Consider the following 14,991-nt stretch of genomic DNA (forward strand, 5'->3'; position numbering starts at 1 on the left):
AAATGAATTACTAGCAGTCTGCAGTAAGGGTACAGAGGGGAGGTAACCAGTTGGGGGCGTGTAACTGCACAGTCTGACAATGGCAGCACTGATTGGATAGAGTGAGACTGTGCAGGGACACACCTCCAACTGGTTACCACCCTCTGTACCCTTACTGCAGACTGCTAGCAATTCATTCATAACTTCTAGTAGACATAATAAAGGAATGGCAGAACATAGAGCCATAAGAATAGATGCTCCAGAATTATTACATGGGGAATGCATGAACCTATTAAAACAGACGTGTCAGGAGCAAGGACAGGTTCACTTTAATTTTAGAGTTAAAGGCTATGTATGCACAGCTTTGGGCATTTAAAAAAAAATATGGATTCTGCTTATTTTGGGCTAAAATCATTTTTTCATTTGTTCTTTATAAAAAAAAATTCAGGCAGTTTTTTCTCTACACCTTTCACTTTCAGTGTATCTGCTTTCTGCTTCACAGTGAATCTGCCAGGGAGCTGCTCTGACGGTTCGATCTGTAGCTCTTATCTGTACCCAGGGGTGCACCCAGCCTTTCTGCTGCCTAAGGCGAACACTAAAACTGCCCCCCCATGCCAATTTCTTAACCTAATCCCTTTACCACAATGAAAGCACTCATTGCCCATGCCCATTCCGCTGCCCCTCTCTTGCCCCTACCGGGTGCTGCCTCACCTGGCCTCATTGGTGGTGCACCCCTGTCTGTACCTTCCTAACAGCTCATGAACACTGGCTCATATCTAACCTCTTTATCAGCATAAATGAGTGTTTATGAGCTGCCAGGAGTTGAGAGAAAAGGGCTAAAGATCAACCGAGCAAAGCGGCTCACTGATAGGTTCCCTGAGAAGGGAGAAGCAATAATCTGCAGATACACTAAAAGTGAAAGCTGTAAAGCAAAACCTGTTAAAAATGATTAATAAGGACCAATGGAAAAAAAGATTTTTATGCCAAAATGAATAGAATGCAGTAAAAAAAAAAAAAAAAAACGTCCGTAGTATTTAAAGTATGGGTTGGCTCCAAGTCTGGTAAACTGACGCAGGTCACTAGTCTAGATTTCTAGGTCCTTTTCCAGAATTTAGATTGACCTGCAATACCAAGGACAGCTCTACGGTATACCATGAAGTGCTTCTGACAGCTGATCATTGGGGTGTCGGGAGTCAGACCTCCGCCAGTCTGATATGGATGACCTGGCCTATAAATACATCATCAATATGTATTTCCCGGAAAACCTCTTTAATACAATGCAGTGATTTTCTGTCATTTTTAAGCTTAGGGTAAGTGGTAGAGAAGCTGAACTTATGTCCTCGTTATAAACCAAGCAGCAGCAGGAAACACTGTATTTCTTACCGATTCATTCGCACAGTTCCATTCTTTTGATTTGTATTTGCAGTTCACTGGGGATAAAAGAATACGCCAAAGTTAAAAATGACAATCCCCTTACATAATAACATAAGCAAAAATAAGAATGCACGAAAGACGGCTTATACGTGTATTTTCACAAATGCCAGAAGTCTAGCTAGCAAAACGGGGGAGCTGAAGACTATTCTACTAGAAGAACACATAGATGTAGCTGGTGTGGCTGAGACATGGTTGGACTCTTCACATGACTGGGCTGTTAATATTGAGAGTTTTACACTATTTATGAAAGACCGGGTCAATAGAAAAGGTGGTGGCGTGTGCCTGTATGTGAGGAGTGAACTGAAGACAAGTGTGAAAGAGGCAATTGTGGGTGAGGATGGTGAGGATGTGGAAACCTTATGGGTGGGAGTTCAAAGGGATATAAACACTGAAAAAATAATACTTGGTGTAATCTATAGACCCTCTAACATCACAGAGGAGATACAACTGTATAACCAAATAAAGCGGGCTACACAGGCTGGTACAGTGGTCATAATGGGAGATTTTAACTTCCCAGACATTGACTGGGGACATGATTCTGCCTCGAGTCAACTGCAAAGAGAAGAAAATTCCTCAACTTGCTGCAGGACCACTTTATGGGCCAGTTTGTAGAAGCTCCCACTAGGGGTAATTCTCTGTTGGATCTGGTAATTTCTAATGATGCAGAGCTTGTTGGAAATGTTACTGTTCGAGAAATACTATGTAATAGTGCCCACAATATAATTATATTCCCCCTAAACTATAAGAAGCAAACTCTGTCAGGCAGAGCAAAGACACAGAATTTTAAAAAGGCTAATTTCCCTGGGTTGAGGGCAGCATTTCAGGGCATAGACTAGGAGCAGCTACTGTCACATAATAAGGCCTCATGCACACGACAGTATTTTTTCACGGTCCGCAAAACGGGGTTCCGTTGTTCCGTAATCCGTTTCCGTTTTTGTTTCCGTGTGTCTTCCGTGATTTTTGGAGGATCACCAGACATGAAGGAAAGTTAAAAAAAAAGTCGTTTTGGTGTCCGCCTGGCCGTGCGGAGCCAAACGGATCTGTCCTGACTTACAATGCAAGTCAATAGGAACGGATCCGTTTGACGTTGACACAATATGGTGCAATTGCAAACGGATCCATCCCCCATTGACTTTCAATGTAAAGTCAGGAGTCCCTATTAATATACCATTGGATCGGAGTTTTCTCCAATCCGATGGTATATTTTAACTTGAAGCGTCCCCATCACCATGGGAACGCCTCTATGTTAGAATATACCATCGGATTTGAGTTAGATCATCAAAACTCAGATCCGACAGTATATTCTAACACAGAGGTGTTCCCATAGTGATGGGGACGCTTGAAGTTAGAATATACTAAGAACTGTGTACATGACTGCCCCCTGCTGCCTGGCAGCACCCGATCTCTTACAGGGGGCTGTGATCCGCACAATTAACCCCTCAGATGCCGCACCTGAGGGGTTAATTGTGCGTATCATAGCCCCCTGTAAGAGATCAGGTGCTGCCAGGCAGCAGGGGGCAGACCCCCCTCCCTCCCCAGTTTTAAATTCATTGGTGGCCAGTGCGGCCCCCCTCCCTCCCCAGTATTAAATTCATTGGTGGCCAGTGAGGCCCCCCTCCCTCCCTCCCCTGTATTTAATTCATTGGTGGCCAGTGAGGCCCCCCCTCCCTCCCTCCCCTGTATTTAATTCATTGGTGGCCAGTGAGGCCCCCCTCTCTTCCTCCCCTGTATTTAATTCATTGGTGGCCAGTGCAGCCCCCCATCCCTCCCTCCCCTGTATTTAATTCATTGGTGGCCAGTGCGGCCCCCCCTCCCCCCCTAATTAAACCCCCCCATCATTGGTGGCAGCGGAGAGTCCCAGTTTAATCGCTGGGGCTCCGATCGGTTACCATGGCAACCATGACGCTACTGCAGTCCTGGCTGCCATGGTTACTTGGCAATTTTAGAAGCATTATACTTACCTGTGCTGTCTGTGACCGGCCGGGCGCTCCTCCTACTGGTAAGTGACAGGTCTGTGCTATAAGCAATGCGCCGCACAGACCTGTCATTTACCAGACGTGAAAACTCATATCTGAAAAAGCTCTATGCAGAAGGATCTGCGGATCCGTCTGTGCAAAAGTAGCCTACAGACACGGATCACGGACGCGGATGACAATCTTGTGTGTATCCGTGTTTTTTCACGGACCCATTGACTTGAATGGGTCCGCGAACCGTTGTCCGTCCAAAAAATAGGACAGGTCATATTTTTTTGACGGACAGGAAATACGGATGACGGACGCGGATAAACAACGGTGCATTTCCCGAGTTTTCAACGGACCCATTGAAAGTCAATGGGTCCGCAGAAAATCATGGAAAATGGAACAACGGACACGGATGCACACAACGGTCGTGTGCATGAGGCCTAATACTGAGGATAAATGTGAGAGCTTTAAATCCACATTGAGTAATTGCACTGAAAAATGTATTCCTTTAGGTAACAAGTATAAACGGCTAAAATTAACCCCCCCCCCCCCCCCCCAGGTTACAGCTACTGTAAAAAGGGCAATAAAAGACAAAAAAAGGGCATTTAAAAAATACAAATCTGAGGGGTCAGCTGGAGTGTTTGAATATTACAAAGGGGCAGGGCTTAATAAAATTATAAAATTTGTAAAAAGGAGATAAAATTAGCAAAAATACAAAACGAACAGCAGGTGGCAAAAGAGAGTAAAACAAATCCCCAAAAATTATTTAAATATATAAATGCTAAAAAACCAAGGTCCGAGAAGGTAGGCCCCCTAAATAATGGTAAAGGGGGGGGGGGGGGGGGGGGGGTAGTCACTGAAGATAAGGAAAAGGCAGAGTTACTAAATTGATTTTTTTAGCTCTGTATATACAAAAGAAGAGAAAGGAGCTGATATATGTGGTGCCAGGGCTGTTAGTACATCCAGTAATATACACTGCTCAAAAAAATAAAGGGAACACAAAAATAACACATCCTAGATCTGAATTAATTAAATATTCTTCTGAAATACTTTGTTCTTTACATAGTTGAATGTGCTGACAACAAAATCACACAAAAAAAAAAGGAAATAAAAATGTTTAACCCATGGAGGTCTGGATTTGGAGTCACCCTCAAAATTAAAGTGGAAAAACACACTATAGGCTGATCCAACTTTGATGTAATGTCCTTAAAACAAGTCAAAATGAGGCTCAGTAGTGTGTGTGGCCTCCACGTGCCTGTATGACCTCCCTACAATGCCTGTGCATGCTCCTGATGAGGTGGCGGACGGTCTCCTGAGGGATCTCCTCCAAGACCTGGACTAAAGCATCTGCCAACTCCTGGACAGTCTGTGGTGGATAGAGCGAGACGTGATGTCCCAGATGTGCTCAATTGGATTCATGTCTGGGGAACGGGCGGGCCAGTCCATAGCATCAATGCCTTCGTCTTGCAGGAACTGCTGACACACTCCAGCCACATGAGGTCTAGCATTGTCTTGCATTAGGAGGAACCCAGGGCCAACCGCACCAGCATATGGTCTCACAAGGGGTCTGAGGATCTCATCTTGGTACCTAATGGCAGTCAGGCTACCTCTGGCGAGCACATGGAGGGCTGTGCGGCCCTCCAAAGTAATGCCACCCGACACCATTACTGACCTAATGCCAAACCGGTCATGCTGGAGGATGTTGCAGGCAGCAGAACGTTCTCCACGGCGTCTCCAGACTCTGTCACGTCTGTCACATGTGCTCAGTGTGAACCTGCTTTCATCTGTGAAGAGCACAGGGCGCCAGTGGCGAATTTGCCAATCTTGGTGTTTTCTGGCAAATACCAAACATCCTGCACGGTGTTGGGCTGTAAGCACAACCCCCACCTGTGGACGTCGGGCCCTCATATCACCCTCATGGAGTCTGTTTCTGACCGTTTGAGCAGACACATGCACATTTGTGGCCTGCTTGAGGTCCTTTTGCAGGGCTCTGGCAGTGCTCCTCCTGTTCCTCCTTGCACAAAGGCGGAGGTAGCGGTCCTGCTGCTGGGTTGTTGCCCTCCTACGGCCTCCTCCACGTCTCCTGATGTACTGGCCTGTCTCCTGGTAGCGCCTCCATGCTCTGGACACTACGCTGACAGACACAGCAAACCTTCTTGCCACAGCTCACATTGATGTGCCATCCTGGATAAGCTGCACTACCTGAGCCACTTGTGCGGGTTGTAGACTCCGTCTCATGCTACCACTAGAGTGAAAGCACCGGCAGCATTCAAAAGTGACCAAAACATCAGCCAGGAAGCATAGGAACTGAGAAGTGGTCAGGTCACCACCTGCAGAACCACTCCTTTATTGGGGGTGTCTTGCTAATTGCCTATAATTTCCACCGGTTGTCTATCTCATTTGCACAACAGCATGTGAAATTGATTGTCACTCAGTGTTGCTTCCTAAGTGGACAGTTTGATTTCACAGAAGTGTGATTGACTTGGAGTTACATTGTGTTGTTTAAGTGTTCCCTTTATTTTTTTGAGCAGTGTACTTAATTGGCTAACTGTAGATGTGGTCCAAGATAAGTTAAATAGGGTAAATGTGAACAAGGCTCCTGGTCCAGATGTAGTACACCCAAGAGTGCTTAAAGAGCTCAGTTCAGTCATTGCTGTGCCCCTGTTTATAATTTTTAAAGATTCTCTAGGTACTGGTACAGTGCCAAGTGATTGGCGCAAGGCAAATGTTTTGCCCATATTCAAAAAAGGATCTAGGTCCTTTACAGATAATAATAGACCAGTTAGGCTTGGAAAGTATAGTTTGTAATTGGATTGAAAACTGGCTGTAGGACCGTGTCCAGAGAGTTGTGGTCAATGATTCCTATTCAGAATGGTCCCAGGTTATAAGTGGTGTACCCCAAGGTTCAGTGCTGGGCCCTTTATTATTTAATTTATTTATTAATGATATTGAGGACGTGATTAATAGCACCATTTCTATTTTTGCAGATGACACCAAGCTATGTAGTACTGTACGGTCTATGGAAGATGTCCATAAACTACAAGCCGATCTGGACACTCTGAGTGATTGGGCATCAACTTGGAAAATGAGGTTCAATGTGGATAAATGTAAAGTTATGCATTTTGGTAGTAATAATCTCTGTGCTTCATATGTCCTAGGTGATGTAACACTGGGGGAGTCACTTATAGAGAAGGATTTGGGTGTCCTTGTAGATGGTAGATTAAATAACAGCATACAATGTCAATCAGCTGCATCGGAGGCCACCAGGATATTGTCATGCATTAAACGAGGCATGGACTCGCGGGGCAGGGATGTAATATTACCACTTTACAAAGTGTTGGTGCGGCCTGATCTGAGATATGCAGTTCAGTTCTGGGCACGCACTGGAGCTGGAAAAGGTACAGAGAGCGACTAAACTGAATAGGGGCATGAAGGGTCTTAGTTATGAAGAAAGATTAAAATAATTGAATTTATTTAGTCTTGAGAAGAGACGTCTAAGCTAAGGGGGGACACGATTAACCTATACAAAAATATAAATGGGCCATACAAAAAATACAGTAAAAAACTGTTTCATGTAAAATGCCCTCAAAAGACAAGGGGGCACTGCCTCCGACTGGAGAAGAAAAAGTTCAGTCTCCGGAAGTGTCAAAGCTTCTTTACTGTAAGAACCGTGAAGCTGTGGAATAGACTTCCTCAGGACGTGGTCAGAGCAGGAACAGTGGACAGTTTTAAAAAGGGTTTAGATGAATTCTTAAAAGTAAACAACATTAATGCTTATGAAAACGTGTAGAAATCTGGGTATCACTTCCTTCTGGGATTCGTGTCCTCACCTATCCCTTGGTTGAACTTTATGGACTTATGTCTTTTTTCAACCGTGTCAACTATGTAAGTGACCCTGCAAGATTCCTAAAGTCTATGACAAGTCGGGGAGATTGTAAGACCTTACCGTTAAAGGGCGTTCACCCTGGTGAGAAGAATATTATTATGGGCAGACCAAATCTCTCTCCTGACATATGATACTGTTCAGATGATTTTTTTCAGGAGGTGACATTTAGATATGCTACACCAGGGATCAGCAACCTTCAGCACTCAAGCTGCTGTGAAACTACAACTCCTAGCATGTACTGCTGTAACTCCCATAGAATTGAAAGGAGGATTCTGGGCGTTGTACAGGGTGGGCCATTTATATGGATACACCTTAATAAAATGGGAATGGTTGGTGATATTAACTTCCTGTTTGTGGCACATTAGTATATGTGAGGGGGGAAACTTTTCAAGATGGGTGGTGACCATGGCGGCCATTTTGAAGTCGGCCATTTTGAATCCAACTTTTGTTTTTTCAATAGGAAGAGGGTCATGTGACACATCAAACTTATTGGGAATTTCACAAGAAAAACAATGGTGTGCTTGGTTTTAACGTAACTTTATTCTTTCATGAGTTATTTACAAGTTTATGACCACTTATAAAATGTGTTCAATGTGCTGCCCATTGTGTTGGATTGTCAATGCAACCCTCTTCTCCTACTCTTCACACACTGATAGCAACACCGCAGGAGAAATGCTAGCACAGGCTTCCAGTATCCGTAGTTTCAGGTGCTGCACATCTCGTATCTTCACAGCATAGACAATTGCCTTCAGATGACCCCAAAGATAAAAGTCTAAGGGGGTCAGATCGGGAGACCTTGGGGGCCATTCAACTGGCCCACGATGACTAATCCACTTTCCAGGAAACTGTTCATCTAGGAATGCTCGGACCTGACACCCATAATGTGGTGGTGCACCATCTTGCTGGAAAAACTCAGGGAACGTGCCAGCTTCAGTGCATAAAGAGGGAAACACATCATCATGTAGCAATTTTGCATATCCAGTGGCCTTGAGGTTTCCATTGATGAAGAATGGCCCCACTATCTTTGTACCCCATATACCACACCATACCATCAATGGTGCAGCACCTGAAACTACGGATACTGGAAGCCTGTGCTAGAATTTCTCCTGCGGTGTTGCTATCAGTGTGTGAAGAGTGAGAGAAGAGGGTTGCATTGACAATCTAACACAATGGGCAGCACATTGAACATATTTTATAAGTGGTCAGAAACTTGCAAATAACTCATGAAAAAATAAAGTTACGTTAAAACCAAGCACTCCATTGTTTTTCTTGTAAAATTCCCAATAAGTTTGATGTGTCACATGACCCTCTTCCTATTGAAAAAACCAAAGTTGGATTCAAAATGGCCAACTTCAAAATGGCCGCCATGGTCAGCACCCATCTTGAAAAGTTTCCCCCCTCACATATACTAATGTGCCACAAACAGGAAGTTAATATCACCAACCATTCCCATTTTATTAAGGTGTAGTGCCGGAGGTTGCTGATCCTTGCGCTACACTGATGGAGAGGATGGCTCCATTCTACAGATTGGACTTTGTAACATGTCTGCAAACTTTCTGATTTGTAACTGTTCATGTTCAGGTCATTTCCATAAAGAAACTTCTTTGTGACCATACACATCCATTTTCATCCTTTTTGCATCTCAAGGGATCCCACCAATTTCTTTACAGGCTATGGACATCTTTGGGGCTTTTTTGAACTTGACCGAACGGATTTGGTCATAAATTAGCTCAGAAGATCATTCAGTAGAGGACCCAGAGAATGAGCCATCAGACGAGTCTGTTATATATACGCTACTCAAGAAAATTCATGCAAACATTTTAATAAAACTCTACTGAGAAAATGTTTTTCAGCCCAAAATATATGGAATTAATAAAAAAAAATATATCCCCCAGAGGTGTCCATAGCCTGAATTTTAGACATTAAAATAAGACTCTAAAAACTAGGTGATAGAAAAAGATATGTTTTGAGGGTAATCTGTTGCCAGTTTGTTGCAATCCTGGATAGCCACTATGAGTTGGAAACAGGAGCAGTGTGAGCTGGGAAGTGCTGCAGATTCCTGCATGTAACTAGCTAGCAGTAGAAGTGAGTGGCACTAGCTATACAAATGCGCCCCCTCAGGGCTTAGATAGTGCATAGGCACAGGTGAGAACCATGGAAAAGTAGAAATCTTAGGCTTGTTTCACATTTGCTAATCTGTTTCAGCTGGGAGCAGCCTGTTGGATCCGGCATTGCCGGACGCTACCAGAATGTCGTCCGGTCGCATTAACAATAATGGGGTCCGGCGTTGATACAGCCACAATCACGCAAATACACAGAGAATTGGCCAGACAAATACCGCTGCATGCAGCAGTTTTTGTTCGGCCGATTCCCAACATTCTATGCCGGAACAGGCTGCCGGCAGTGTGAAACAGGCCTTAGTCTTAGAAAGAAGCAGCCTAGCCACTGTATCCTGACAGTAGCCAAGGCCTATAGATATGAAATGCATGTGACCAAAACCATTATGTTGTGCAGAGTCAATAATGTCTTACCAATACTCATACACCCAGGATGTCTGTGATGGTCCTGGAAAAAGGAGTAACCTCTTAGTCTTGTGGAAGACGTGGCAAATCTAGGGAGCTGTTTGTTCCCCAAAAATCAGCCCTTCATGAATTTTAACTGTATTTTAACTGTATGTGGCGATGCTGGGACCAAGTAAAAGGGGTCACGGTCTGTGAAAAGGGATATTGTTTTGTGGCCCACACGAAAAGTTGGCAATCACGATAATACTGTTTGCACGACTTTGTGCATTACTCATTAGGAGAGGAATACCATGACTGTGGGGGAGCAGTGCAGACCATGCCAGATGGAGGAGATGCCATGGCGCCAACTACAGTTTAACCATCTTCTGAGATACCACCTTAACCAGACTCCAGCCAGCATTTTATAGAAATTGGGGCTCAATTATTAACTGATATACACCACTTTTATGGCATATATTGGTCGCAGATTTTGTACAGTAGCAAGCCAAATTGGTGACTTTTCCATGCTCACGAACTTTGCCGACAGGTGTCCCCATCGGAGACCGGGTTGCGGCCCGGAGACCGGCAGAGGTCCGGCCGCAACCCGGCAAATTTGCTGAGAATTGGCTGGGTGAAAAAACTGCTGTGTGCGGTATCTGAGGGCTTAAATGACCAAGTATAGCACAATAGCAAAAAGCACGCACACATAAGGGTAAAGGAGAGAAGGAATAATGCAAGCATGTAGTTCCCCGGCTGCAGTATTCACCATTGCATTGTGGGTGCTGTAATCCCAGGGAAATTGCTCTGTATCCTTCTTGACAGGAACATGATATGGTGTTGGCTTTTGAAACACATATACCCTTTAAACCACAAAAAACAGCCTTACACTTCTGAATTTCTGTAGCAAAGAATAAGAAAAGTTTTATTAGAAACATACACACGTGTTCAGACATCTTGATGATAGATCCAGACTTCAGAAGCTGAAGAGATAAACATATTTTACACTGACGTGAAGTCTAGGATGGTATGCACTCGGGAGGCCAGAAGCCATACTTACGGGTTTAAGCCTACAGTATATTATATGTACTGGGTACAAATAGTAACTAGGGATGAGCGAAGGTATATGCTGAATTGCGGACCATAAGGCAATTCCATTATGGAATGTGTAACGGAATGCCTTTAGAGCAGCGGTCTCCAACCACTGGGCCGCGGACCAGTACCGGGCCATGGATCATCTGGTACTGGTCCGCGGAGTGTGCAGGTGTTAAATGACAGGGACAGGAACTGTTGGCTCCTGTGCCCCGTCGTTTAGACTCATAGACTAAAGGCTGCAAAGCTTGATGCCTATGAGGCAGTGCTAAGGTGCAAAATGGTCGCTATGTTGACATCATTGCGACCTGCTGTGCCTGGTCAGAGGCGTTGTGACAATGTCAACACATCGCCAGAGACCCGGTGCAGGAGAACCGCCTGTACTGTAACCCAGGGAGCCAGATGGAGGTGAGTATTTTGCTCTTTTTTTCCTTTGCGAACACTACTGAGGCACCAAGGAGGAGGCACTATCCTGTATATATATTAAGTGGCATTACTGGAGGGCACTATATATAAAGGGGCACTACTGGGGGGCACTATATATAAAGAGGCACTACTGGGGGGCACTATATGTAAAGAGGAACTACTGGGGAGGGCATTATATCTACTTGGACCTAAATGGGGATGATTACTAGTGTTGATCACGAATATTCGAATTTCGAATATTTGATTTTTTCAGATTTTTTTTATTTTTTTTTTTATCAGTACACATGATTCCTCACTGCTTCTAGCTTGTGGGCCAATAAGAAGGCTGCAATATACTTGACTTTAGGAGTAGTAGTGTTTGCGAATTTTGCTCTATATTAGTTTTTTTTGAATATTCGCTATATTGCTATATATTCTTGTTTTAGAATATTACGAATATTCGAAAAAACAAAGTTATAGCAATAAAGAGAATATTCGAAAAAAATCGAATAGAGCAATTTAGCTAATATAGTGATATAATCTTCTTTGTCTAATAGTTGTAAGTTGAAAAATTTGCAATAAAAAATTTGAATCCTAAAATTCGAATTCCGAAAATTCGCATATTGCACAATCATTACCTTTCCGATTTTTTGAGTAAAAAAAAAAATCGTGAATTTTCGAATTTGCGAATTTTAGATGAATATTCTACAAAATATTCGCGAAATATCGCGAATTCGAATATGACCCCTGCCGCTCATCACTAATGATTACTAAATATCTGTGTTCTGTTTGTTCTGTTCAGTTATACAGAAAGAAGTTGGGGAAAAAAGAAAGAACAACTCCAGACAGAGGAGACATCATTTATAGTCACTGAGTGGGGGCCTATACGGATTTATTAATTACTGTTTTTTGAATGACATGCTCCGTCTAATATAGGCTTTACAGTATGTTCACTTTAAGGATAATTTTTTTTATTCATCTCCATGTAACGTTTATGCTGGGAAAGCTCCCATCATACACAATACACATGTCCATAAGCATGGATTGCCAAAAGGAGGTCAAAACAATGTCCTTCTGGCTTCGTCTGGCAAAGTTTTTAAGGCATTTGCAATAAAATGAAGTAATAACTCCACTGATTACAGTAAATGTGTAATTGTCACCGGGATAAGTTCAATTATTTCTCAAAAGGTAACAGCCCAATTGGATAGTTAAAAAGTTACGTTTTAATTGACTATGTAAATGTTCTAAGATAAAGGAGAAAATGAAAATATAAATTCCCTGATTGATAGTCAAAAAAGTGATTGAGGTAGACAATAGTACCAGGGTGCACGGCGGCACCTGACCAGAACAAGATAATACTAGATCCAGTTGTCCTACTGCATCCAAATTATTCAGGTCGTTGTTCCAGTAGTGGGTCCGGTCTTGCATCTGGTCTAAGTCCAGGTAGAAGGAAAAGAACATCCGGTATGGGTACCTTAAAATGTAAATGAGCAGCTAGGGAACTAGTCTGTCCCTATTTAAGCCCTAAAGGGGGTGCTACACTGGCCCTAAAAAAGCCTATATATGGAGCACTAGCCATGATAAGGGCGACCCCATCTGGAACCTATCCCTCAAATAGATTGCCCTTGAATTGTCCTTAATAAATATTCGGATGCGGTAGGACAACTGGGTCTAGTATTATCTTGTTCTGGTCAAGTGCTGCCATGTAGAGATGGCCTTGTGGTTCATCCAGCGGTCGTTTCACTGCAAACTTTGCGCGTTTGCGATTCGCCAAACATATGGCGATGTTTGCCAGCGCCATATTCTTTTGCATTGCGCCAAACTTTGACCCATGACACATCCATCAGGTGGGACAGGACAGCCAATTGAGACATTTTAGCACATGGACACACCCCCACCCTATCAAAGAACCCGATCTGGCAGCTATTTTACATTCTGTGTTTTGCCAGTGTAGGGAGAGGTTGCTTTGTGGAGCAGGGACAGGCTGTTAGGGACACCAAACGCTAGCTAATAGGGCCAAAAAAGTCCTTTTAGGACTGGTATAGGTGTGCTATCTATAGGTGTGATATACTGAGGGGTGTGATATACTTATAATATACTTTCTAACATAGAAAGTATATTATAGTGCATTTGTATTGTGCAGCAGTTGAGTGCGGTTCTGCTGCGATACCGCAGCTATATAGAAGGACAAATGCTATTGGAACAACTAATTGCAACAGGTGTAATATACCTGTTGCCCCAAAAAACTGATTGAGGGGTGTGATATACCTATAATATACTTTCTAGCATAGAAAGTATATAATGCATTTGTATTGTGCAGCAGTTGTGTGCGGTTCTGCTATATAGAAGGACAAGCGCTATTGGAACAACTATTTGCAACGGGTGTGATATACCTGTTGCCCTCAAAAAACTGATTGAGGGGTGTGATATACCTTTTTCCACAAAATACTGATTGAGGGCTGCGATATACCTGTTGTCCCAAATAAAGAGGGTGTTGTGATATAACTGTTGTGGCCAAAAAAAAAATTGAGGTGTGTGATATACCTGCTTCCACAAAATACTGATTAAGGGATTCCATATTATAACCTACAACAACCCAAATTACAATACCAAACTCCTCAACCAACTACAAATTATACCAAAAAAGAGCGAGGATGTATAGTGATAAAAAATCTCATTTTATTCAAATCAATAACATAATCAGTACAGGTAGAGTCAAAGGGACAGGACATGAAGACTGAGCATCTGTGGGGCTCTACAATTTTTTGGTATAAGGAATTCCATATACCTGCTTCCACCAAATATTGATTGAGGAGTGCGATATACCTGCTTCCACAAAATACCGATTAAGGGGTTTGATATACCTGCTTCCACCAAATATTAATTGTGGCCTGCGATATACCTGCTTCCACAAAATACTGATTAAGGGGTTTGATATACCTGCTTCCACAAAATACCGATTGAGGGCTGCGATATACAGATGTAGTAGGCTTTACACTCAAACTCTTTACTCAAATTTCTTAACTCATCACATTATATTGAAACAAAAACCATTGAAAAGCAATTTAAAGTGTTTGCTTAACCTTTTTAGTTTAGATAACATGTCTCAGAAAGCATGTGTGTTAACTCTACTACATCTGTACCTGCTTCCACAAAATAATGATTAAGGGGTTTGATATACCTGTTTCCACCAAATATTGATTGAGGCCTGCGATATACCTGCTTCCACAAAATACTAATTAAGGAGTTTAATATACCTGCTTCCACAAATACTGATTGAGGGCTGCGATATACCTGCTTCCACAAAATACTGATTAAGGGGTTTGATATACCTGCTTCCACAAAATACTGATTGAGGGCTGCGATATACCTGCTTCCACAAAATACTGATTAAGGGGTTTGATATACCTGCGTCCACAAAATACTGATTGAGGGCTGCGATATACCTGCTTCCACAAAATACTGATTAAGGGGTTTGATATACCTGCTTCCACAAATACTGATTGAGGGCAGCGACATAACTGCTTCCACAAAATACCGATAAAGGGGTTTTATATACCTGTTTCCACCAAATATTGGTTGAAGCCTGCGATATACCTGCTTCCACAAAATACCGATTAAGGGGTTTGATATACCTGTTTCCACCAAATATTGATTGAGGCCTGCGATATACCTGCTTCCACAAATACTACTCTTCTCTAGTGACTTAGGCACAGGATCATTTTGAAAATGACAG

At 42.9% G+C, this 14,991-nt stretch overlaps 1 protein-coding gene across 1 annotated transcript in view; it reads right to left on the reverse strand.

Annotated features, from left to right (window-relative positions):
* Positions 1–14,991, reverse strand: part of ADGRE5 (adhesion G protein-coupled receptor E5) — a 180,701-nt gene that overhangs the window by 79,186 nt on the left and 86,524 nt on the right. Inside the window, exons 6-7 of the mRNA XM_040414661.1 lie at positions 10,528–10,659; positions 1,363–1,409 (exon numbers count right to left, since the gene is read on the reverse strand). Of these exons, the coding sequence (XP_040270595.1) occupies positions 1,363–1,409; positions 10,528–10,659 (179 nt within the window). The remainder of the gene's footprint in view (positions 1–1,362; positions 1,410–10,527; positions 10,660–14,991) is intronic.

This window comes from Bufo bufo, chromosome 1 (genome assembly GCF_905171765.1).
Source record: "Bufo bufo chromosome 1, aBufBuf1.1, whole genome shotgun sequence".
Classification (NCBI taxonomy): Eukaryota; Metazoa; Chordata; class Amphibia; order Anura; family Bufonidae; genus Bufo; species Bufo bufo.